Genomic DNA, 25,573 nt, shown 5'->3' with positions numbered 1-25,573 from the left:
ATGAACTATCTCACTTATCCTTCTTGTTTCTTTTTTACTACTGTATGTACCGGGTACTCCAGCTTCCTCCCACCAGGTTAATTGGTGATTCTAAACTGGCCGTAGCTGTGCATTGTTGGAGAAGACCGTTTACAATCCCTTTTTGACCTCGTTCCTCTTCTCCGCGTGTTCGTTTAATGGAATGGACGACACTGCACGCTTCTACTTCTCAGTTTGAGTAATTTATTAAAAGCAACACAAAGAAATAAGCTTACAGAGCTCTGGGCCAAATCTTCCTGTCCCTGACAAACAACAAAGTCGTGTCAGTTCATGAAGTCTGACTCCCTATCTTTCCCTGACCCAGTTCTAATATACTACTACAGAAAGTTGTGTAGGATGCAGGCGAACTTGAGTGTGTCGTCTTCTGGTTGGCTCGTAATCTGACTCCGTCTCTCCTCTTCACCTGCCACTCACGCCCATAACATCTGACTCCATCCTCGCTCCATCTCCTCGAGTGAGTGCCTGCACACAACAACCTTAACAAAGAACACATTCTCTTCCCTGATATGGACGTGCGGTTAATCTAGCATTGGGTCATCTCGACCTGCTGCATCCCCTTCTTTTATCTGTTACTGACATCTGTTCTTCTGTTCCTGCACGGCCTGGAATATTCTGTGGTTAGTAAGATACATTAAGCAGAACACACTCTTAACTACTACTCATTTTGTAACAGTAATTATCACACCATTTTATTAAACTATGATTAACTCCTCAGATATTTTCATCAATTATATCTACAGTTAGCTCTGCGATAGACTGGCGACCCGTCCAGGGTGTACCCCGCCTCTTGCCCGATGACAGCTGGGATAGGCTCCAGCCCCCCACGACCCTTCACAGGACAAGTGGTTACAGAAGATGAATGAATGAATGAAGTATTACAGTGAGTTTACATGTTACACCTAGATAATTTTTGAAATATAGTCCACTAGATAATCCCAGATTGTTCTCAAATGTATTTAAAGGGCAACTTTAAATGGGACTTTCAAATGGTTAACTCGTATTTTTTTCAGTTGTATTTTCAGAATATTGGTTTCACTGTTTCTGTGTTTTATCAGCGCTGCAAAAACAATGACAATAAAATGCCTTATGTCTTCTAAATATTGTTTTTCAGTCTGACAATCATTGCATGGCCTTATATCAAGTGACCATATATGTTTGTCTGAATTGTCCATTTCATGCTATTGAATGGGTAAATAAGAGGTAAAGCTTAACATTATATGCAGGCTAGTCGCACAATGAATAGTTATACGAGTAGGCTATGAATATTAGCATTACTTCAAATAGTGACGTGCAAGCACCAAGAGAAGACTGCGCCTTCTCCTTCTTCCAGTAATCTTTGCTGTGGCACAATCCACCCTCCATACAGGTGATAAAAGTTCAGTGCATCACCGTCAACAAGAACAACAGCCTGCTGCCGCCCTCTGGTCATGTGAGGTTACTACACATCGAGGCAGCCAGTATTCACAAATACATTTTTAAAATTTATTTGCGCACACATCACCTTAATAATAGCGTTTTACCCTACAACCATTGCCATTTAAACAATTAAACAAAATAATAAAACTAATTTAAAAAGTGAGGTTTGCCTGCGCGCAAAGATGACGTAATTCAACTTCCGCTAGCGTTAGCGGCTGGCGTGTTGTTGACAGCAACGCCGCGTAGCTTACACACTGCTGTAATAGTTTCATCTCGCTGTCGGAGTAAAATGGCATCACCTAGCTCATACAAACTCAGGTGCTCCATCCCGGGCCATGAAATGGACGTCAGGGGGCTCGCTGCTGCCGTTTTCCCAGAGGGAGCTTTCGTGTCTGTGTCCAGAGACCGAACCGGAAGAGTCTGGGTCCCAAACTCAAGGTAGCTAGCATTAGCATGTTGCTGACTAACTGTTCCGGTTGGCAGTTAATTATTTCAGTTTATATGTGTATATGTATGTTGCCAGGAAATATGTGTCAAGAAAATCTGTAAACCGATCAACCCCTGGTCTGGAGTCATTTACAAGTTATTGTTTTATAAATAAAAGATAAATGTTGGAAGTTAGCTTGTAAGCTGATTGCTAACGGTCGCTCAAATTAGCTTTGTCATTCATTTCACTGAAAGTCTGTGTACACCGGATGTTCGAGTACTTGCTAAATTACACCACATTTAGGAGGGTTTTATGTATTTATTTATTTTTATTTTTATGTTTGTTATTTCACTCTTCCTTCTCATTATTACAAGTAACACATTTAAAAGCCCTTTTCCCACATAAATGACTGTTCAAGTAACGTTTCTTTGCTCTCTTCCTCCTCCTTTTAACAGCCCAGACAGAGGCTTCACAGAGATGCACTGCATGTCAGGCCATTCAAATTTTGTATCCTGTGTATGCGCCATTGCACCCAGTGACACTTATCCCCGGGGACTCATTGCCACAGGGGGGAACGATAATAACATTTGCGTTTTCACACTGGACCAACCACAGCCACTGTTCACTCTCAAAGGCCACAAAAATACAGGTGAGAGGTGCTCTACTGTGCCTTGTTTTTTTTTTTGATTTTATTTTTAATTAATAAGCATTGGCCTGATCTGCTGTTGTCTTTTGTCAGAGTATCCGGTTCTAACTTTGTAACGTTTGTTCTCCGCAGTTTGCACTCTGTCATCTGGGAAGTTTGGAACGCTTTTGAGCGGCTCGTGGGACACCACAGCCAAAGTCTGGCTCAATGAGAAATGCATGATGACCTTGCAGGTATGATGAAGGCATTATTTATTAATTATTCACTTTATAGTGGCCAAAAAACTTTCAGATGCATGTCCTAAGGCGGATGAGCAGTGTGTCTGACGCGCAGACACAAAAAAATCCAGTCAGCCGTGATGTTCTCCGATAAAAAGAAATTTATTATGAAAACAGGAAAAACAAAGAAATAAAGCAAAACATGATGCTGCGGTCAATGACAGTATCGCCGCCATCCAGGAACCCGCGTCTCCGTTCCAACTCTAAAGTTAAAGGTTAAGCCCCGCCCTCGCCACCTGAGGAGGGAGGAGAGCGCACCTTACTGCCACAAACGATAAAATTCATTGCTTTTAATCAATATGTCATCCCAAATAATCAGTATATCCTGTAAACAGAAATAAATTAAATAACCCTAAATGCGGCTCCTACACACTTGTTTATTAGTACAGAAGAATATTGACAGTCTTTAAAATACATGTTACTATTCATAATCAGTGCCGTGTATATAAAATCAAATCAGCAGCAGCAGCAGTCTGTGACGTACAATTTAAAACGTACCTAGCGTGAGCTCATATAAGCGAGTAATGACTAGCTTTTAACCAGGACATAACTGTTGTAAAGTAACGTTATAATCCAGAATCTGCTTTGAATTTCCGAAGTTACGTCTTTAACTAAAAATGCAGTTTGTGGAAGGCTTATCTCACAACGTGTCAGTTTACTGGCCACTTTATTAGGCACTCCTGTTCATCGGCTTGTTTATGCAAATATTTAATCAATCACATGGTCAAGACGACGTGGTGAAGTTCAAACAGACTTTGAACAGCTGGACTGGTTCTGGCTGCTAGACAGGCAACATTGGCTCAGATAGCCACAGGTTTATTAAAGTATTAAAGTAAGCAGAAAGAGCATCTATGAATGCATCTATACGTCTAACCGTGAAGAAGATGGGCTGCAGCAGCAGAAGACAACACGAAGTCTGTTGGTTAAGAACAGAAAACTGAGGCTGCAGCTCTCATAGGCTCACCAAAAGATTGGAAAAAAACTTACCTGGCTTGTTGACTCTTGACGCCTGTTGCAACAGTTGAATGATAGGCTCAGAGTTTGGCTTAACCAGCACAAAAGCATGGATCAATCCCGTCCTGTATCAGTGGTTCAAGCTGCTAGTGGTGAAGGGGATATTTTCTTGGTACACTTTGCTACCCGTAATACGAACTGAGTGAAATGCCACAGCTACCTGAGTATTGTTGCTGTTCATGTCCGTTACTTGATGACCACAGTGTACCCATCTTCTGATGGCTACCTCCAGCAGGGTTATGCACAAAGACAATGTGACAATGAGTTCACTGTACAACCATGATCCAACTCTCTAAGGAATATTAAGGTGGCCAGTGAGTGTACTTTGGGTGTTAATTGTTGTATGGTATGAGTTAATTATCCTTGTTCATCTCGCTACAGGGCCACACTGCAGCAGTGTGGGCAGTAATCATCTTACCTGAACAAGGCCTTATGCTCTCTGGATCAGCAGATAAGACCATAAAGCTTTGGAAGGCTGGCCGATGTGAGAAGACATTTACAGGTGACCATTTTCAATTTGTTAACATATTTCTTCTTTAGTCTTTGGCTTTCAATTCACCCTACGTGTATAAAATGTGACTCGCTCTTAATATGTATTACTCATAAAAGCCGTTCAGACAAACTTTTTAGTTCTTTTTCAAAAACACTTGATGAATTGTCCAGTAGCTATATGTTTACAAGCGAAAGATCCAATGAAGTCTTTTTTTCCCCTTTCGTTGTAGGTCATGAGGACTGTGTTAGGGGACTAGCAGTTATCAGCAACACTGAGTTCTTCTCCTGCAGCAATGACACGAGTATCAGAAGGTGGCTTGTGACGGGAGAATGTGTACAAGTCTATCACAGTCACACTAACTACATCTACAGCTTAGCTGTCTTCCCCAATTGCCAAGGTTTGTTCATTAGAAATTTTATTTAAAAGCACACGAAACAAGATTAATTTGAGTCTCATGTCAATTGTTAATTTATTTACCCTGCATCTACTTTTTCATGCCGTAAGATCGTAGCTTGCTTACCCTGACTGACTCATGTGCTCCTACTTAGACTTCATAAGCACGGGAGAGGACAGGACTGTGAGGATATGGAAGAACGGAGAGTGCTCTCAGACCATCCGCCTGCCTGCCCAGTCTGTCTGGTGCTGCTGTATTCTGCCTAATGGGGATATAGCTATCGGAGCCAGGTAACAGACCTACGTTTGGTTACGTGCTAATATGCTGCCAAACCAAAATGAAACTCATCACGTCACTTAATGTTTACGTCATGTGCGGCTAACGTGCACAAAATTAATGTATGACTTGATTCAGAGAGAAAAAATTAGCTTTTTTATTTGGGTTAAGACTGGATTATCAAATGTTTACATCACCCCTCTTTACCCAATTAAAATTCTTTCTGAGGTCACTTGAGGTATTTTTGGTCCGATTGGGATTTTATCCAGATCATTATCAGAATACTAGTGTCCATGTAAATGTAGCCAACGATCATGTCACACCATGAATGAACAGTAAGTAGTTCTGTGGCTAACTCAGATACCGCTCCTGTCCCCACAGTGATGGCATTATTCGCGTGTTTACTGAAGTTGAGGACCGCATGGCGAGCGCAGAGGACCTGCAGGCCTTTGAGGACGAGCTCTCCAAGACCACCATCGACCCCAAGACGGGTGACCTGGGAGACATCAAAATTGAGGACCTTCCTGGAGTGGAACACCTTAATGAGCCTGGTAAGAAGAAAAGAAACATAAAACAGACTGACATTTACTGTGTCATATAAAATCAGCGCGTCTGTTCCACGTGTCAAACATTTGTTTGCATCATTTCCTTCAGGAAATCGCGATGGACAGACACGACTGATTAAAGACGGCCAGAAGGTGGAAGCATATCAGTGGAGTGTCAGCGATGGCCGCTGGATGAAAATCGGAGATGTGGTCGGAGGCTCAAACCAACAGACTTCCAAGAGCGTGATGTATGAAGGAAAGGTAAGGCAACGAGATTAGAGGAGATGAACAGAGCAGAACATGAGCGCAGTCACTAATGAGTCCTGATCTGCCCTCAGGAATATGACTACGTCTTCACCATTGACGTGAATGAGGGAGGGCCATCCATGAAGCTGCCTTACAACGTGTCGGAGGACCCCTGGCTGACGGCGCACAACTTTTTGCAGAAGAATGACCTCAGCCCCATGTTCCTCGACCAGGTTGCCAATTTTATCATTGAGAACACCAAAGGACATGTGGTGGGACCAGCTCAGCCCGCTGGTGGCGACCCGTTCACTGGTGAGACCAAAAGATAAAAAAGTACCATGTGTGCTCACACTGTACATCTTTACAGCATTGGATGGACTAAAAGTTTTGGCTCTTCATTTGACAGGAGGAGCTCGGTACGTCCCTGGTTCCCATGATGATAGGCCAGGCTTTGGAGCTGATCCCTTCACAGGTACACTGAAAAGGCTTTTCACACTCACAGACTCGCATGTGAAAGCAGCTTGACAGCAGATTTTTCTCCTCACAGGCTCTGGACGTTATATCCCAGGGTCAGGCCCAGACCCAAGTGCTCCTGTAGGGGTGGCAGATCCCTTCACAGGTGAGATACTGAATGAAGAAACTAAACCAAACTGAACATGAAATAGTAGTGGTTGTTTCTCAACGATGACTAGAGATTCATTTGTGACAGTTGAGGGCTATTCAATGATTGACTCTTTTCTCCTAGAAGATGGCAGATATCCGCAGTGCTGGCTATGAAAACTCGATTTTCTTATTCAAATCAATCCTGATTTGAAAGCTCAGACATCAAGTCATGCACGCCATTTCCTGCATCCTCTCGTTAGAAATCTCACTGTGGCCTTGTGAGACCGCAAAACAAGATTAGTCAAAATGTGAGGGCGATCCAAAACATGACAGAAGCTGCAACCCTTCAGCACCATCGGGCCTGAAAGCAGATAAAGTACGACAACAGAGAGAAACTGCACAAAAGCAAAGCCATATGCACGATGAGCCAACTAGAATAGTGATATATATATATATATATATAGATAAAGTAAAGTAGAGGCAAAATATTGTGGAAATATCACCAATTATAACATTAGTTTTAGTTCAAAGTAAAATTGTTTGGTAACTGAAATATTTCTAAATTAATGGATATCGGGCGGCACAGAGGGGAGGTGGTTAGCACTGATGCCTCACAGCAAGAAGGTTCCGGGTTCGAATCCATGGGCCGACTGGGCCTTTCTGTGTGGAGTTTGCATGTTCTCCCTGTGTCTGCGTGGGTTCTTTCCGGGTACTCCGGCTTCCTCCCACCCTCCAAAGACGGTTAACTGGTGATTCTAAATTGGCCGTAGGTGTGAGTGTGTTAGCCCTGCGATAGACTGGCGACCTGTCCAGGGTGTACCCCGGTGACAGCTGGGAGAGGCTCCAGCCCCCCCGTGACCCTTCACAGGAACAAGCGGTTACAGAAGATGAATGAATGAATGAATGGATATCGGATCATGAATTCGTGTCGATGCCCAGCCATAAAAATGAGGCTGTAGTGTTGTTCAGTCTTGAGCTTTCCATTCGCTGGCTCATACTCTCGCTTACTCTACAGGAGGAGGTGCCTACTCCTCAGCAGCCCTGAGACAGACGGCAACCAATATTTACTTCCCCAAGACAGATGGTGTGACCTTTGAGCAAGCCAACACTTCACAGATCATCGGTAAGCACTCGGGGAATGGCTTCCAGTGATGTGTTGTACCAAAATTATTTTTGTGCTGCGGTCAATGATTTGTTCTTTCCGCACCAGGCAAGCTGAAAGAGCTAAATGGAAGTGCCCCTCAGGAGCAAAAGCTCTCAGAAGAAATTCTGGAAAGCCTTGAGAGTCTACTGATGTCTGTTTGTGGGCCCAACTCTTCTGAGCCTCCTCCCTCCCTGCAACAGATCAACTTGCTGTGGAAAGCCTCTCACTGGCCTGAAGGTACGTCGGTGGCGTGCCGTTCCATTTTATGGCATGCTTTATCGTTTTCATTTTGTGAATACATTTTATGTGTATCACTATTTAATGTTCTGTTGCTGTTCACTAATGAAACTCCATAATCCTTCCCGATGGCTTCTAGACATCGTGTTTCCAGTCCTGGACATTATGAGGCTGGCGGTGCGCCATCCGCAGGTTAATGAGAGCCTCTGTGGAGAGGCAGAGGGAGTCCAGCTGTGCAACCACCTGCTGAGCCTAATGAGGCCTGAGGGGCGTCCTGCCAACCAGATGCTGGCTCTGCGGACTCTGTGTAACTGCTTTAGTGGCAGGCATGGCAGAGCCCTCCTCATGGCCCAGCGTGAAACGGTGCTATCACGTGCTGCCGACCTGGCCACCGTCTGCAATAAGAACATCCACATTGCCCTGGCCACCCTGGTGCTTAACTACGCCGGCTGCCTGCACAGCCAGCCCGACCTCGAAGCCAAGGCCCAGTGCCTTTCTGTGGCGAGTCGAGCCCTGGAGACGGTACAAGACAAGGAGGCTGTGTTTCGGCTGCTGGTGGCCTTGGGAACCACTGTGGCCTCAGATCAGACAGCCCAGGACCTGGCTCGCTCCTTGGGGGTCAACTCTCAGATATCGAAGTACTCATCTATGTCTGATCCACCAAAGCTTGGCGAGTGTTGCCAGCTGGTTTTAAAAGAACTGCAATGATGTGATTGATTAGAAAAAAATGAGCACTTCTTTATTACACTATTCTGATTAATCGATTGTGATGACTGACTTAAATAATTGTATCTTCAAAAATAAAAAGGACAAAAGAAAACCCTCCCTTTGCCTCGTCTCTGTTTTTAATACTGCAGCATATTTTGGAGCCCTTGGACTAACTTGTAGGCGTAATTGTACCTGTGTGAATTAGAGTATAATTACAGGCTAAACGAAATGCAGGTTTTAGGAGAATGGCTCATTTGATTTGTTTATGTAATGCGTATTTTTTTCCCCAATGTTGGCAGCATTCCAGCGGTGTATAAGCCTGTCACGTTCTCTAAGCCTTTGGATTCTAGTGGTTGTCCAACATCAAACGCAACCTCCTTTGTATTTGCACTTGGCTCGCTCTCACCAGGTGCTCCTATAAAGCTAGACTCATCAAATGTTTTTTTGGCAGAACTACTAAGGCATCAAAGAAACCAAAATGACTGCATTCTGGGATAGTTGGTGCTGGACTGGATCAGCTGGCAGGATGTTCTACTCCGCTGTGATTGTCTGTTTATGGTTAGAGTTGGGGTTTATGGTTAACAGAGCGGTAATTAGGCACAACACTGACTCTGGTTAATAGACGGGTGCATAAAGCGGTTCCATCTAAAATATTTTCATTTAGGGATTTTAAATTGCCTGCTTGAGGGCAAAGGCTGCTGATGCTTGTTATAGACATAAATTCTTTGCAAATTGACAGAAAAAAATATTTAGTTTTGGAATTTGCAGCGCATAACAACATAACAACCAACGATAGCGTATCGTTCTGTTACTGATTCAATTTAACCTGAAAGCAAGGTTAACATTTTTTCCCCCCTCTTAAGTTTTATCAAGAATTTTAAGATACAAATCAAACAAGCAGTTAGCTTTCTTAACATGTTTACATATCATTATGTATTAAGACCGAGCAGAGTATACTAAGTATAAGGCACTGTGATGGGAAATAAGCAAGCACCCAGAACAAAGTGCACAACCAATGTGAAACTGGAACACAATAAAAGCAATATAGTGTGTTTTTTTAATCGTTGTTTAATCTTTTGTAAAGCACTTTGGTTCACATGTAAGTCGTTGTAAGGTGCTATATAAATAAAGTACATTTACATTTAGATTTAAGAGAGAAAAAAGTAAGTAAAGTACCAAAATTAAAGGGGAGACGATCTATTCCGTACTTCTGTCTTAGGTCGGATTCACAGAGAGACATGAAAGGAAGAAGAATGACATTCTTGGATACAGTTAACTTTAATAAAATAAAAATAAAAATAGATCATCTAAAACAATAAGTGAAATGTGGTATAGTTTTGGGGAATTTACATTTGTGTGAAAAGTGTTTGACAGATATTGAGTTGAGCATTAAAATAAATAAATATATATATCATTTTCTGTCCTCTATCATAAATTTTAATTATATACTGTTAAAAGTCAAGTCTTTTACAAAACAGGACCAGGCAAGTTACAGGAAAAGAAAAGATGCTCCGTTGTTTCTCTTTCCTGATTTATATATTGTGCAATCATTAGAGTCAGTATTAAACTTCAAACGCAAAAACACGAATAAATAACCTTTATGGTTTAAATGTGCACTTGTTCAGCTTTAAATGGAGCAGGGAATTTAACATATTTTCATCTAATTTTATTCCGTTACATATCCCTTTTTTTTTTTTTAATGGAGAAACAAGATTAACTTCTGTAACCGGAAGTAAACGTTAACAACATCCGGGTCATCTTTGGAAAAATTGGCGGTTCACGTCTTGGTTGTTGTGGTGTTTACTGGTTACCGACTGTAACACTAGTAAACTTAACTTTAACAAATGTGAACCTGGACGTAGCTACAACTCGGCTCGGTCTTATAACCCTTAACGTCTGTACTTATTTGCATTTCTTGTTATTTAGTTTTACGTTTCGTTAAATGTGTATTGGCAAACTAAAAACAAGTTAGAGAGCTAGCTAGCGGTTGGTTAGCTAGCAGTAAACTGTAGCTAGCAGGGAGGCTAGTCTGCTAGCTGTTTTTCTGTTGGCCAGGCTGGCGTTTTGAGAAGTCACCACCGGACGGGATTTATTTTTTTTCCCCCCACTTGGGAGTAATGGCAAACCCGACATCATTGCAGAAGGAAAATGGACGATATCTGTGGTTTGCGCTTCTCGGGCTGGGATTTCAACCGGACATCCCCACGTCGGCAGTCGCCGGCAAAACCAACCTTAATGTCAAACACATCAACTTGGGAGCGTGAGTTTGATTAACTAACTAAGGATTTGTTTACCCTTTTTGTTACTATTATTTCTCGGCGTAATCTACTTTCACTATATGTTACATTAACGCTGCAATTTTCTAATTAATGTTTATTTCACACCTAACAGGAATATGTTTGACAAGCCAAACAAAGATGCCTTCCTCATAGTAATCCACTTCCTGTTGGAGAAACTCAACCCGACCCGATTTCATGAAGCATACAGGTAAAGTTTGTTTACTATTTCGCCATAAACCTTGTTCTTTGTGTTTAAATGTAATTGTGGCACGTTAATCTCGCCGTGTTTTATTTCCATCAGACACTGCTGGCCCGTCCTGAACCACAAAGCAGATGCAGAGTTCCGCAAAATTACCTGCACTTGGCTGCGAGAGATTATGGTGAGATTATTTAGTGGGGCTGTCGATGTTGATCCTCTTTGCCAACAATAGTTAACAGATTATGTTGTTATGTGTAGATGCTAGTCATCCCCACCTCCACACACATTTCCTGTCTGTCTCGTAGTTCGCTGTCCATGGCTAAAACTGCAAGACTAAAATTAAAATGCCGTAGACGTGAACACAGATTTTGTTTTAATATACTGTGTAATTGCTCACGGTTGTCTGTATTAAACTCAGGATGAAACTGCAAACTCTGGATCCAAAGTAGTGGCATCATTGTTTCTCTCGCCGGGAGGTCCCAAGTTCACCAGCTTAATGCTTAATTTGGCCCTTCACGTCATGCATCAGGAAATGAAGACGTTCACCACAGGTAATTACTTTTTCTAGTATGAGTCGCCCACATTCAGACATGTAGAGGTGGCGCGTAGTTTCCTTGGAGAAGACAAAAATCCGTCACATAATCTTGAGCGTTTCTGCGTTCTCAGATGGCAGCTGGGCTCCTGAGGCCGCGGCGATTCCCGCCTCCACCTCGGACATGGCGGTCAAGAGGCTCGGTCTGATCCATAAGAGGTTTTTGAAAGCTGCCCAGGATCAGGATCGTTTCCTCCAGGAGTACCAGAGAAGAGCCAAGTAAGTCACTGGATCATCTGCCTTGCCGGGTGGACAGCGTTGAAAGTGTCAAAATGTTTCGTTTGCCCTTCACAACAGTAGCAGGGAATTAACGGTTACAGCTAAATGTAATTGGCATTTGTCATTATAATAGTTTGCTCACAATGAAACGTAGGAGCTCCAGTAGATAGCATTTAGGTCAGTTTGTAAAATGGACCAAATGACCATAACCCCTAACATGAGAGGACAGAGCCGGTGTTTGGTTTGATCACTCTGGACACTGTAGGATCTATGGAGTAGGACCTACTCCCTATGTCAATATGAAGGACTCATTCTAAGCCATACATATTTATTATTTAAATTTCCTAACATGTCAGTCACACCTTGCTACTCTTGGTATGTGCTCATGGTGATATTCCTACTATTTATATTCTTTTTTTTATGTGTATTTCACTTTTAGTTCTTTGTCCTTGGTGTTGCATGTTTTCATTCATGAGAACCCGTTGCTTAACGAGGCTAGTCAGCAGGTGCAATCAGCCCGCCTCTCACAGCAGACACTTTGATTGTCTTATCAGGAAAAGCACAGGTGAAACCGATTATCTTAGCGATAGCTCGCGCTCATCAAGTGTTGTAGAAAGTCATTAATGTGAGCCAGCAGCACGCACAGCACCAGGACTCTCTAAGTAGTTCACCAGCAGGTAGTGCAATCCTGTTTTGTTTGAGTTTGCTTTATGTTTTTATTTTTACCTGGATGTTGGTTGGTTACCGCTTTGAATCTCTTTTCTTTTGTGAAGGCTTCTGGTGAAGTCTATGAGAGACATCAATGCAGATGGTGCCAAGTATGATGACCTGCTTGCGTATGTATAACTTTATTTTTTAACGCTTCTTAATATTTCAAACTTAAGTTCTTAGACGCACTCAGTAAACGGATCTGTCTCCTCTCAGGCATCATGACATTGGTTCTGCAGAGGATGACGCTGCGACGGCTGAGAAGGCCAGAAAGGTGCAAAACATAAAGAATGATTTGTACCATTTTAGTATTGAGAGAGAGAGAGAGAGAGAGAGAAAAAACAGTTTACACTTTTTACGGTTAGCAAAGTAACGGGTCTGTCTTTACATACTTTGTTGCTCTCAGGTGCGGTCCTTATGGTCAGCCATTAATGACATGCTGTCGACTATCAAAGAGGGACGTTGTTCAGTGGAAAGTGTTTTGAAAGGGGACGTTGATCAGTACGTCCTGGATGGGACGGATCGAGTGCTGAAAATTCCACGTTGTCTCCTGGAAAGAATCGAACAGCTCCCACATCAGGTGAGGGTGAAGATGAGTCTGTTCATTCTGCTACTGTGAGGCTTGTTAATAGTTATTGCACGTTGAATTCAGTTATTTTGACAAGTCTCACAGGTCTATGTATTTATTTTTTTTCAGCTAAGCTCAGGGAAAGTGTATGAAGGCGGCCAGCTGAACATCCTCAGTGTGATGGAGCTAATGAACCACTCGTTACAACTCCTGAGGGAGGAGCGTTCTCGGGTCTCTCCTGACCCCAGCCCTCAGCCCAGTTCGCGGCACCTGCAGGAGAAATGCCACCAGATGGCCTGTGCGCTGCAGAACCTCAATCTCCTCAGGTAAAACACTCGGCTGCATCGCTAATTTTAATGGGATGCATTTTTTGATCTGTATATCTAAAACTACTAGCCGTTTGTGGTCTCATCAGGGAGAAGGTGTCTAAGGAAGAAGTTCCTGAAGTCAGGAGTGCCATTAGAAAGTTGGAGGCAGAGTGGGACAAGAAGTGGATGGATACTCTGAAAGAGACGCCCCTAGTCTCTTTTCTGAATGAAGATCCGGTGGGTTTTCTGTTCCATTTGTTCTTCTGATATCGCTTCGACTTATTTTAAATGAAAGCAAATGTGTATTAGTTGTAGGATGATGTAGAATACATTTTGCTTGAGCTTGATCTTTTCAATTTCTTCTCAATTTCAGGCTCTTGGCTTCCTCTCACCAATGGCTCCGTTGTCATTTGAACCAGCAGCCGACACTTGTCACAAAAACAGCATCTTTTCGAAGTACCCCGCTAAACTACTTGGTGAGTAGAATCTGATTACATTGCAGCCCATATATGATATTGGAAAGTTACTTTTTTTTTTGGTCTAACTGAAGTTTGTACTCGTTTCCAGAGGAGAAACCTGCAGAGAGGACATCACAAGAAGATGTCCACCTCACTTATTCTAACCTCAAAAAGTAATCCCACTTTTAACTTTTATGAAAACATTTTTCCAGTTTTTGTGTGTGTGTGTGGTGGACATGTTGGCTTCTGATGGGAGGCAGATACCTGGACAGTCCTGAGCAGTGCTCTGTCCGTCACTAGTCCTCCCTATAGCATCCCTGCTCTCTGATGACCGTGGCGAATTGAGAGAAATCGCCACGGACAGATACGGAGCAGACACGCATTGTTTCTGAATAGCTGTAATTATTCATAGTTATATAGAAGAAATGGGGGAATGTGATGTACTAACCTTTCCCACAAAGTGAACATTTATATCTCAAAAGAAGGATGCACCTTTTTAGAGAGCTATAAAGTGGAGAATTTTGTATTTTTTTTTAAAAGTTATAAGCCACAGAACAACTGACTTTGAAGTTACCTTGCTTGAACTCATCCAGTCACTCCAATTGAAGACAGGTGCAGGGCAGTGTGCCATCTTGCCTTGGGGATTAGCACTGAGCCAAGGCCACATAGCAGGCTGTTAATAGCTACATTAAAGTGGCTTTTACTATACCTGAGCTGGATGGCATTGGCAGAAAAATAATGACTGGGAAATGCACTTTGCAAATTGTGTTTTGTCTTTTTAAAACAGGTCCTGTCCCGCAACGGCTGAGAGAGCTGAGAGTCCTGTTGTCAGCGAAGCATCACGAGCAAATACCTCTCTTGACTGGCTTCTAGACACGCCTCCATCCCCTCCTCTAAAGCCTTCACCTGCACCAGCACTTGAGGCAAGTATTGTATTTGACCTAACCTCTGTGGAACTCGTACTTATAATAATTTCACTCCACCTTTTAGCTTCTGTACACCAGCTCCTCTAACAGGCTGTATTAAACAAATCTGTGCTTATTTTAGGCCAGTGTGAGGAAGACGACCCATGTTCATCGGAAGGTTGCTGCCGTGAGGACCAAGACTCAGATACTGGACATGGAATACGAGAACCTCGCTGAACAGGTATGATTTTTACACTTGTGCAAATGTCAAAGCTTTTAAGCCTTGGACTTACAAATGCTGTATAATTTAAGAACCTAAAATTGATACACTGCATGACAGACCACTTTAAAACTGACTGACCAGTGTTTGTGTGTTAGTTCGCAGAGGCTATAACGACAACCAGTCCTTCAGAGGGCAGAGGGAAAGGTCTGGATTTGGAGGGTCTTCTCGGCACTCTCCAAAGAGACCCCTTCTCTGCTAGGAAACAGCTGCCACGTACACCTGAGAGCTTGAGTAAGTCCCCCATCTTAGACATGGACTGTATTTCTTCAACCTGATTGAAAGCATTATCGTATTCCAACTAAACTATTTACATGAACGCTGCATAAAATGATCTTATCAGAAGTGCTTACATGCCCCAAAACATTAATCGCATTTTTGACATGCACAGTTGTTCTACTTGCTGAGGATACTTAACTTTTAATGATTATATTCAATAAAAGGAAGAAAATGACCCAGACGAATGTGTTGTTTTCATTGTTTCACTATGTTGGACAACTTGTTTTGTTGCCGTCATGTGTCTGTCTCTCCTGGAATATCGTCACCAAACGTCTCCCTTTTCCTGTTTTCTCCAGTTAAGGACGTGAAGAGCTCCTGGAGAAAGGCAGTTGAGGAAGACGAAGCTGAAAAGCATCATCAGCCTGCAGAGTTTAACAGCAGCGTAACAAGACGACTCAGCCCCCTCAACGAATCCGACAATGTGTTGCCGAGCCCAGACGCTCCCTCCCAGACGGTCTCCTGTAGCATCACTCCCTCAGTCACGAGCCACACCAGTCCCCCTGCTTGCCAGCAAGGAGCCTCACTCAAGTCAACTCTTTTGTGGGACACATTCAATACAGAGGCTCTCGATAACTCGAGCGGCACAGGCAGCAGTGCAGTCCAGTTTAGCCTCGACCATGAAACTCTTCCCGAAATGTCAAGTTGCGATAGCCTGCTGAGCCTCGACGACGAAGCTGTGGACGTGAAGAGTGAGGACGAGGAGCTGCTCATCCCTTCGTTGAAGACTGAAGCGAGCCGGACACCGCTGTCCACGCGCCATCATCTGGGTCAGATCCAACAAATGTTCAACGATGGCTCCTACATGGAAGGCGTAAGGACACCTGAGTGCCTTCTGTCAGATTTCTCGGTTTCTGGTTTGGACATGGACTCCCTAAGGGAAACTGCAACACCAATGGAAACCTCAGACAAGGTCTTCTCACTGGATCTAGATGCGTTGGAGACACAGTTCCCCCAAAAGAAACAGGAGTACAGCCTCCCTCAACTGATTTCATTCTCCCCAATCGACGACATGAAGTGTTAGCTACATCGAGAGGACCCAGTCTTCAACTTTTCGTTTTGTTTGTCTTACGTTTTGATTTAAATTAATATTGAAACATGAACTCCTTAACAAATATTAATAAAAATCTATTTTTTTTTCACTTTTGTGTTGAAGAACTTGAGTTTAGAAGTAAACTGACATGTTATGACTGCAGAAAACCAACACTTCCATGTCAAGAACTTGAAGTATTTAGTTTTCCTGATGCTATGAAAATGCTTGTGTGCTTTTTTGCAGTAATATTTTCATTGCACTATAAAGTTTCCGGACACGATTTTGTATCAAGATGTTGAATTTCCTTTGTCATAATTTAACAAAGAAAGTAGAATTGAATGTTGGGAACAAAATCTTGCTGCGTTATGTCTCGAGAGTTTCAGGTGGAGCTGAATGGTGTGATGTCCAATCAGTTTAAATGCTTTGTGGTCTTTTTTTTTTATTAAATGGATTGTGTTGAATATTAGAGAAAAGCTCATTTGCAAGTACATCTTACCTTTTTATGCACTGATTGGATTTAATGCGCTGTTTTCATTGAGAGTGCAGCACGTCAAGGTTTTCCGACGGCACCTTTTTCCTTTTTAACTGATGTTACTTCTGTTTTCAGAAGGGGGCGTCAGAAGCTGGGCATAAACATTTTAAAACGACCGAGTCAAGGCAGCAGTTAAAACTCAGAAAGCAGGAAGTCAAAACATTTCTCCTTCATATTAAACCTCAAAATGTGCCTTTTTGGGTCTGTGTTCACGTGAGGCTCTGAATTAAGTTTGCAACTCTCATTTTCTATTTAGTTGTAGTTTTTGCATGTGCCATAATCTTCCCAAGTGAATTAGGAGAAACCACTAAAGGAAAAATAAAGGACTTGCACCTTACACACCATTCCACGTCATTGCATTGGTTGTGTTGTCCTTGGATTAGTGAGACACATGCATTAGTCTATTTGTTTATAGTGAAAATAAGCATTAACATTGTAATTCAGCTGGAATGAACTCTAACAGAATTGTAGCTGATTTTAATATGTAGTAAAATTGAATGTATATATTTTGTTTGTACAAATAAAAACAATTTGATGGAAAATAAATGAGAAGCAGCTTTGTTATATGTAAGATTCAGATTCAGAAAACTATTTGAGGCACAACTGAGCAGCATGACGTGCAAGTACAAGACGTCTGTGAAGGTTCTCAGTCATCCAGGTCATGGTACATCCAAAAAAGGTTCAAAAAAAGGCAACTGGACTTGTAGAGTTTTTTTCAGAAGACGTTTCACCACTCATCATCCGAGTAGCTTCTTCAGTTCTGGGGGACTGGTGGGAAGTCTGAGGTTTAAATAGGAACTCCTCCTGAAAAAAAACTTGCTTGTTATGCTAATAACCAGAAACTGGTGCAGCTAATTTCCCTTAACGACTGGGTACTTACCTGTAGTTGAGGGGGGGACTGTTTTTGTCCCTGTCCTCTTCCCTATGAATGGTGCTCTAACGACTCTTGTCCGTCGGGGGCTCCAGTACAAGACATTTTTAAGGAACAAAAAAGCAAAAACAAAGGACAATATAAAGCTTGCCATAAATAAAATACATTATATGATGACATTATGCACTCGATTTAATCCTAAAGTAGTAATTTACCGTCCTACACAATTAAATACTTTTATTCTGAAAACTGCAACACATTCGTCCACCATGCTGGAGTTTTACTTTGAAACGACGCACCGGAAGCTGCGGGGCTGAACGCGGGCTAGCTTGCTAGCTTGCTAACGCTGTCAGTTGCAGCGGGGGCCACCGTTGTTATTAGCCTCTCCTCTTCTCTGGGCGGATCCAGGCTGAAAGAGACGTTTAGGAAGAAAGCTCACCAACAAAACTATCAGCGCAGACACAAACATGGCGCCTACCTCCGCCGACAACTTCAGATGAAAGTGTCTGCGAAGAAGAAGAAGAAGAAGAAGAAGAAGAAGTAGCCAGCAAAGTTACGACGGAGTATTTCGAAGTGGCTTTTTTTTTTGTTTTAATATATGCGCGCCGTCCCGGTTTATCTCGCTTTGCATATATATATATATATAAAAAACACGGAATACATTAAGCGGTAAAACAGCAAGTTGCCTTCATGTCAACATTGTCTCTCGCTGCAGTGTAAACAGCTGGTAAGTGCTCCTGTTTTCTCATGTGTGTGTGTGTGTTGGGGGTTAATATTGTCTGAGCGGAGTTTGTTGTGAGAAGTAGAAAGGGCGGTTTAAGTGTTTTGAGGTGACTTTAGTTGCGTGGAAGTAAGGTGACCCCCGCTGAAAACACATTTTCCTGGTGCTGCGCTGCTGCTTGTGCACTTTCCACCCCGTGTGTGTGTGTGTGTGTGTGTGTGTGTTATTCAACCACAGACACGGGGGCAACAGCCACGTATCACCGCTGCGGCTCACCGGGGGAGGGAGGAGGAGGACATTTCTTTTGTTATATCCGCGGCGATGTGTATTTCCTGCATCAAAGTTGACCTAGTTATTGTTTGGATGCAACAGTTGGGGAATATAACACCCCCTCTCTCCACATCCACCACCTCCTCCTGCTTCTCCTCTCCTCCCCGGGGCCCTCCTTGACGCCAGATTAATCAGACTCAGCTCTCCTGGAGCCCGTCTAACCTTGCAGGTGTCTGCTCTCCCTCCCACAACCTGAACTTCCTGCTTGCAATCAAACATACACTTGAATAAAACTGCCATGTTGCCAGCGCAGTTTATTAAGAGTCAAAACTGCACTCATGATAAGGAACTGTGAACCTGACTTCCTGTTGAACATGCGGCTTTTTCTTTCAGATTATATAGTTGTGCAAGATGCCTCTGCTCCTTTTGTGGATGTGTGTGTGCGCGCGTGTGTGCAGCGTGCACAAGTGCCATTCAGTGCCAAGGTGCTCACATATCTATGCCTCAGCACTTGACTGTTTTCCAGCCAGCAGTAGACCAACCCCTAAGGGCAATGGAGTGTACTCTCTGCTCCACAGTCCCGTCACAGTTTTCAGTGATTCACGGCTTTCATATGATGTTCCTGTTGCGGCAGCCGTGGCACAAGTCCCAGCATAACAGAGCGCGGTGCTTCCTCTTGCATTGTCCTGAAAGCATTCATATTTTCAATTACGTGCTTTATCACCTGACGTGGAGGCGGTAAATGCGGAATAATAGCCGGGTAATCGAGGCTTGTGGAGTGTCAAAAAAATGCAGAAATGGCTTCACAGCCCGGGATTCACACAGAGGCGTTGCCACGTGGAAACACAGAGGAAAATCTCTTTCTTGACCTTGGCTTGGCCCTGACAGGCGCTGGAAAAGGGGAGTGGAGTAAACGTTTCCTCCTACTAACCGCTTCAAGCTGCAGGTAGAAAGTGGGTCATGGCTGCGCTGTGGCTTTGTGTACATTGAACTTGCACTTTGTCACCGCCGCTGGTCGCCCAAAGGCTCTGTCAGGTGACCGAGGAAAGGGAGGACATTGGCCAAGGGAGGGACAACAGGCGGTGGAAGGACTTGGCAGTTGCCTAGGCAAAAGTCAAATAGGATTGTGATGGAAGGGAAAAATATACTCATTACGTGGGAGAGTGAGACATGTGTTTCTCACAGTGTGATATATTTTTCAGTTTCTGAAATGACTGGTATACTCTTGTACACATCATTTCAGCTCTTTTCAGTGTTTGAGCATCTACTGACAACTAACACCTCCTTCACATAGCCTCCAGACAACAGAAAACCCCACTTTAATGTGCATCTTCACTCTCACTTTATCATGTTTATTAGTTTTTATATCGCACGTGACACTTAATTCAGGTCATAGATTTCCATCAGTTCAGGTCTGAGGACGCCACCTTTGCACAACAAAATAAATCTGCCACTATAAACACATTTTACTCCAACTGCTCACACTTGAGCCAAGACTTTTAATTCGCATCATGTTTTGGTTTATGCGCTCTGACGTTAATAGTTCTTCAGGACTTCCACAGTCACTGTCTCTTCTGGTCAATATGTCTGAGGGTATTTTCAAGAAAAAGTCATTTTAATTTTCAAGTTAAATGTTGTCACCTGTGTGAAATGACTGATTTTGGCAGCATTTTGTTCTTTTAAATCCAAATAATTGGTTCCTTTTGTAATAAATGTGTTTCATTTTTATATTCTACACTATTTGAAACCTTTAAGTTTTTGAATAAGTTTCTTGTCAATCGCAAATAAGCAGTTGCTGGATCTATGAATTGCAAAACAAAACACTTTAGCCAAATTACAGTGTAAATAAAGTATAAATTAGACTGCATACCACTGTTGTTTAGGCCAGGTTCCTGATGTCTTCATATTGTTTGGTAGCTATGGTTAGCTGCTGAGCGGGCCATACAAGCCAGCAGCGTTAGGTTAGCTTATGTTTCATAATGATTGAATTATCCTCTGCTGCTCTGTGGGCCTACAAGCCAGCAGCATTTACTTAGTTTACTTAGATTGTAGGTTAAGCTAGCCAGTAGCATTTTGGTTAGCTTATATTTCACAAGGTTTGAGTTAGCGTCAGCTGCTGAGCGGGCCATACAAGCCAGCAGCATTTACTTAGTTTATTTAGACTGTAGGTTAAGCGTCATATTATATGACTGTAGGTGTGTTAGGGTTTCTCACCTGGACAGGGCCTCTAAATGTGTTTTGCCTGGTATTTTGGCACAAGGGATTGTTACATCTAATCCTGTGTATTAATGAATAAATTAGACAAAAAGTACTGGATCAGCCCGGTTTAGAGAAATTGGTCTAGCGGGCTAAAGCCTTCAGGTTTTCTTGCCATAAATAAACATTTGCCCAGTTCGTTGGGAGTATTGCGGGCTAACTGTTCTCACAGGCTTGAATATTTCTTCCGAGGCTATAGCATACATGCGAGGATTTGAGGTGTTCTTGTAACTTTCTTGTAGTTAATAGAGCAGACAGATTTGTTCTTATTAACTGATTCACTTAAATTATTGAACTGGGAAAATATAAAAATATTCACTAACAGGAAGTCCGATTTTTCGGTATTTGTATTTCAACCTTCACTTAAACTACAAACCTATCTGCCCGGCCTTATTTAAAAGTTTTTAAAAGTGAATATTTACACCTTCTATTTAAAATATAAATTTTATAAATTCTGTTTCTGTACCTCCTTTGAACAAATTTTTCCTTGATCGTAAGGGTAGGAGGTCAGAGTCGGCAACAAATCTGACTCAAGGACGCTTCAGTAGGACTGATCTTTTTTTCTTGCTATTTTTTCTGCTTTTAAACATTTTATACCAGTGTCTCTACTTAATTAGCCAGGAGACAGTAAAAAGTTGTGCTTGTGAAGGCAACATGCACCTGAAACGGTTAAGTACATTTTGTTATGCTGCCTGTTTACATGTTTTAGGACATATTAACTCCAGATAGTCCCTTGTAGCCAGAGAGCAAAAACAAGGATCTTGTAAACCAGCCAAAACTCCTCCCAGGTAAACCATTTCACTCCTCTGACCCTTGTACTCCACTGTGATGTGCCAGCGTTTCGTCCTTTTCCTTTCAGCAGGTCTGGGTCTGAGTTGGTTAGGCCCCGCTAGTTAGTAAGGCCAGTGAGTTTGCCCTCTCTCTCCCTTCTCCTTAGAGTGGAAAGAATGCTTTCTGTCCGCCGGGCTGTCACGCTCCAGGAGGGAGGCAGTCTTGTGACGTTTTTTTCGCTGAGCCTAGTCTCACTGCTTTGTGCTGCCTAACCTACCCAACTTGTTTTTAACCGTAAAAAGTCCTACTTTACAGAAACATTATTTAAAATCCTTGACACCGTCTTTGCATGAGCTTCTCTTGCTGCGGGGAAGCGCGGCGTCCCGGGCTGCTGAGTGGGCGACAGTTGCTTTTGACAGAGTTCAGCAAACACTTGAACTGTGTCACATGAAAGAACACCTACCTCTAAAGTCTTGTGCTCAGGCCTCTGCAAAGTGTAACTACAGAACATAGACTGTATATAAATATGGACAATGTGTCGCCACTTCCTTGCATTGGCCAAAATGACGCTATCTTGCGAATTTGGAACCAGAGTCTGCACAGTACGGTCCGAGAGTGGCGCTACGACATCGATACCCCTCCCACATTTCGTCCAGACTCAGTCGTGTTTTCGTTTAATAAATACTGAGCTCTGCTCTACCTCCACCAGTTACAAGGAAATATTGGATTATACACTGTATTTATTTTTAAATCTTTTTTACAACTCTCACAGTCCCCCCGGGGCCGCTTTACAGAGTGGTTGGCATGGCAACTGGTGGTCTGCCTGTTTCTGTCCTTGAAAAAAGTTTTATTTGATGTTTATTTTAGTGTTTTAGTGTTTTAGTTTGGCCCAAGTCCCATCCACTAACATGGAGGAGGTGGAGCTGATGACCTATCCTGCAGCCTGTCCACAGGGGGAGCTCTACTTGCTTTGGCTTCACTTTTGAGGAGCTGTCATGGCGTCCATCTTTATATACAGTCTATACTACAGACCCACAGCAATCGCAGAAGAAAAACTGGAAAAGTTTCTTCTATTAGAGGTTTTGCCACGTCTCCCCGCTGTGTGCATTTAGCTTTGATAAAATCTTGACATTTGTTGGACTGACGTTTCACTTTTTCACGCTTCTGAAATGTCAAATGTTAAAGATGCCACCTTGCAAACATATTGACAGGATTTTAGTTTATCCTTAGAGGCCATCTGATTCAAACAATCCAACCAATGGCCTGTAGCAAAATAAATAACAAACATCATCTGTTCTCTCTGCTATCAGTTTGATTTGGCAATCAGATGCCTATTCTGAGAAGCTTGTTGACAGCTTCTGAATGAAATTGGATTTTATGTATCTATGTTACGTGTTCGTGCGCGAGGGTTTAAACAAACATGACTGAGAAACAGAGTTCACTGCGGGACTTTTGCTTTGTTCTCCCTCCTGCAGAGCAAGGGACATGTTGTTAGCATATGGATATGATAGTCCCAGGCTATCGCACGTGCTTATCTGGAGCTAAAAAGCAGAAAGACTTGTGAATTATCCACCTCTCACACGCTCTGAATAGCAAATATTTAACAGTTAAATAGGTTTCCTGCTTTTATAAATTTCTCGGAATAAATGCAGAAGTCTTTTCTTATTTTCTGCGGGTTTATTTGCCTCACTCAACCAAGCTGGGCTGGTAGACTCATCACAACACACTGTTAAGATTAATTAGCGGGGTGAGGTATTTACAGACCACACTTTTAACAGCCGGCCATGTGCATGCATACTCTAGCTCGCGCTATATGAAGTCAATGGAACGCCAGCTCATCTGGCTTTCGTTCAAACCGCTCAAACCAACGTGTTTTTTTTTTTTGTTTTTTTCCCCCTGTGGTCCCCACCTAGTAAAATGAGGCTTGCATCACCTCATTGGCACCTTGTACTCAGTCTGGCCTCAACCGCCGACAGTACGCTGTGATGACAGGTGGCAGGGAGGCCCACTTTGTTCTTCAGATGCTCCAGAGCGCAGAGCTACAGAGTGCCACTTGAAGCAGGCACTGCTGCTGCAGAGGCTGACACAGGATGGCTCAGCAGTAGCCGCTGGATCTGAAAGGGTAGTAGTGTGTCTGAGGCTATTACAGCTCAAATAAGATTATCTTTCCCTTTATCCTTTTTTTTTTTTTAATTTCGCTGTGAGTCATTTGGCATTTCTGATCTTTCAGGAAGTGCACTGTAGCGACCCTATTCCATGAATAAGAATAAACAGCGCTCGTACAGAAGTTCAGTACATGTGCACTCGTCACAATACAGGGGTTGATGTCAACTATTTCAGCTATTTAAAACCAAAGGTCAGTCTGTTCTCTTGTGAAATTACAACGACTGCGCACACTTGGGATGTCGCTCTTCAGTTTCACTTGCAGTGTTTGACGTGCGGCGCATGGCCGCCGTCGCATTGCGTGTGTCATCCTCGGCAGCTGTTTGTGAGTGGCTGTGCATGGGTCGGCTCCTGCTGACACGACTAAGACAGACACAGCGCTATCTGTTGTCCTGCGTTATACACAAAAACACGCAGACTTGTACATGCGCACACACACGCAGGCAGGCTCTTTCACCCCTGGGGAACGAGCCTCCAGGCTCTTTTGTGTGAAGGGATGAGATCATTGTGGGGCAGACTGTGGGGGGATGGAGTAAGGGGTTCCACTCTGTGCACTTAAATAGAAAGATCTCTGTTTCTGTTTCTTGTCTTTCTCTTAATTTCTCAGAGCTCTCTGAATTCACTCTGAACGTCTGGGACAAAGGAGCGAGGCAGGTGCCTTTAACATCATCTTTAGTAATGTGAGGAGAAGGCCCTCCCCAGTTTTATTTATGGCAACTCGAGAGTTTTCCTCTGCCCTCCGGGGTTGTTGGGCTGCATAGCCAACATTTGGCACATTTGCAAGCATGTTAAGACCAGTGCCACCGCCAAGGAATGAAACCGTCCAGTCCAAGAAAACCTGATGCTCCGAGGCACGGACCAGTCAGGATGTTAGGACAATAATCTATTTTAGATTTCATTTAGATTATCTGTTGCATAACATTTCTATTAGAATAAACACAAGACAACTTACATGGCAGAGATCTAGGTTTTAATGAACTGCCCTGAAATGTTGATGTGTTCGCCTGTACAGCTAGTTACTGATTTCTAAAAGAGTGGTTTATTGTAGCAGAGGCAGTGATTCATTTTATTTTGTTGTTTTCCACTACATCTTATCCTGCCCAGTCTTTATATATATATATATATATATGGATAGGAGTTCCTCCCTTGTGTGCTTCTGTAAATGATCACAGCGTTACTTCTCATTATACATTATAACAGACATGCTGACTGAGCTGAAACTGCCTACTGAGGGATGACTTTGCAAATTACAAATCTACTTAGCCCCCAAAAATGAAGATTTATGAAGCTGCGTCTTATTTGGTTTGGGTGGAAATATCCAGTAATCACTGGATGAGTTTAAATGGACTTCAGTGTACCGGTTAACCTCCCCCCCCTTTTTCTGTGTTTTCACATGTAAACATCATGTTTATTGGCAAATTGGAAACTGCTGCAGGTACAGTATACAGCTTATCTCTGCCTGTTATGTGTAAGTAGTACGCAGGCGCTTCTGCAGGCAAGCAGTCTAACAGAAACGCAAACAGTGTCTGCAGTGAATAGCATCTCGCTTCCAGAGAATGAGTTTTGTCTTTCGGTTATGAAAGAATAAAAAATACACTTGGCAGTTTAGATGATGGGGTAAAGCATCTTATTGGTGACCTATTCATGTTTGTTAGTAATCAGGTTTCGGGATGCCGGTGCACGTCCAGTGGAGCATGA

At 42.9% G+C, this 25,573-nt stretch overlaps 3 protein-coding genes across 4 annotated transcripts in view; all 3 read left to right on the top strand.

Annotated features, from left to right (window-relative positions):
• Positions 1–1,117: 1,117 nt before the first annotated feature.
• On the top strand, positions 1,118–9,057 carry plaa (phospholipase A2-activating protein). Its single transcript, XM_084546830.1, has 14 exons — positions 1,118–1,893; positions 2,338–2,531; positions 2,661–2,761; positions 4,202–4,322; positions 4,543–4,710; positions 4,862–4,997; positions 5,365–5,534; positions 5,638–5,789; positions 5,867–6,086; positions 6,181–6,246; positions 6,322–6,393; positions 7,393–7,500; positions 7,588–7,758; positions 7,898–9,057. Exons 1-14 carry the CDS (start codon positions 1,745–1,747, stop codon positions 8,464–8,466), a joined length of 2,397 nt encoding a protein of 798 aa, XP_084402956.1. The 5' UTR covers positions 1,118–1,744; the 3' UTR covers positions 8,467–9,057.
• Positions 9,058–10,265: 1,208 nt separating this feature from the next.
• haus6 (HAUS augmin-like complex, subunit 6) lies at positions 10,266–16,752 on the top strand. The gene is made up of 16 exons (XM_084552387.1): positions 10,266–10,726; positions 10,858–10,953; positions 11,047–11,125; positions 11,363–11,495; positions 11,611–11,755; positions 12,529–12,591; positions 12,680–12,737; positions 12,870–13,043; positions 13,161–13,357; positions 13,447–13,576; positions 13,713–13,815; positions 13,907–13,970; positions 14,585–14,720; positions 14,845–14,943; positions 15,081–15,216; positions 15,558–16,752. The coding sequence occupies exons 1-16, from the start codon at positions 10,584–10,586 to the stop codon at positions 16,280–16,282; spliced, it is 2,481 nt and encodes an 826-aa protein (XP_084408513.1). The 5' UTR covers positions 10,266–10,583; the 3' UTR covers positions 16,283–16,752.
• A 1,201-nt stretch (positions 16,753–17,953) lies between these two features.
• dennd4c (DENN/MADD domain containing 4C) overlaps positions 17,954–25,573 on the top strand; it is a 34,578-nt gene continuing 26,958 nt past the window's right edge. For both annotated transcript variants that reach the window (XM_084543646.1, XM_084543645.1), the window contains exon 1: positions 17,954–18,421. The gene's annotated coding sequence lies outside the window, so the exon portion shown is untranslated. The remainder of the gene's footprint in view (positions 18,422–25,573) is intronic.

The sequence above is a fragment of the Chelon labrosus genome (assembly GCF_963514085.1).
Source record: "Chelon labrosus genome assembly, chromosome: 1".
NCBI classification, from domain to species: Eukaryota; Metazoa; Chordata; class Actinopteri; order Mugiliformes; family Mugilidae; genus Chelon; species Chelon labrosus.
Note: the sequence above shows the minus strand (reverse complement) of the source record. Positions and strands in the feature narration are given on the sequence as shown.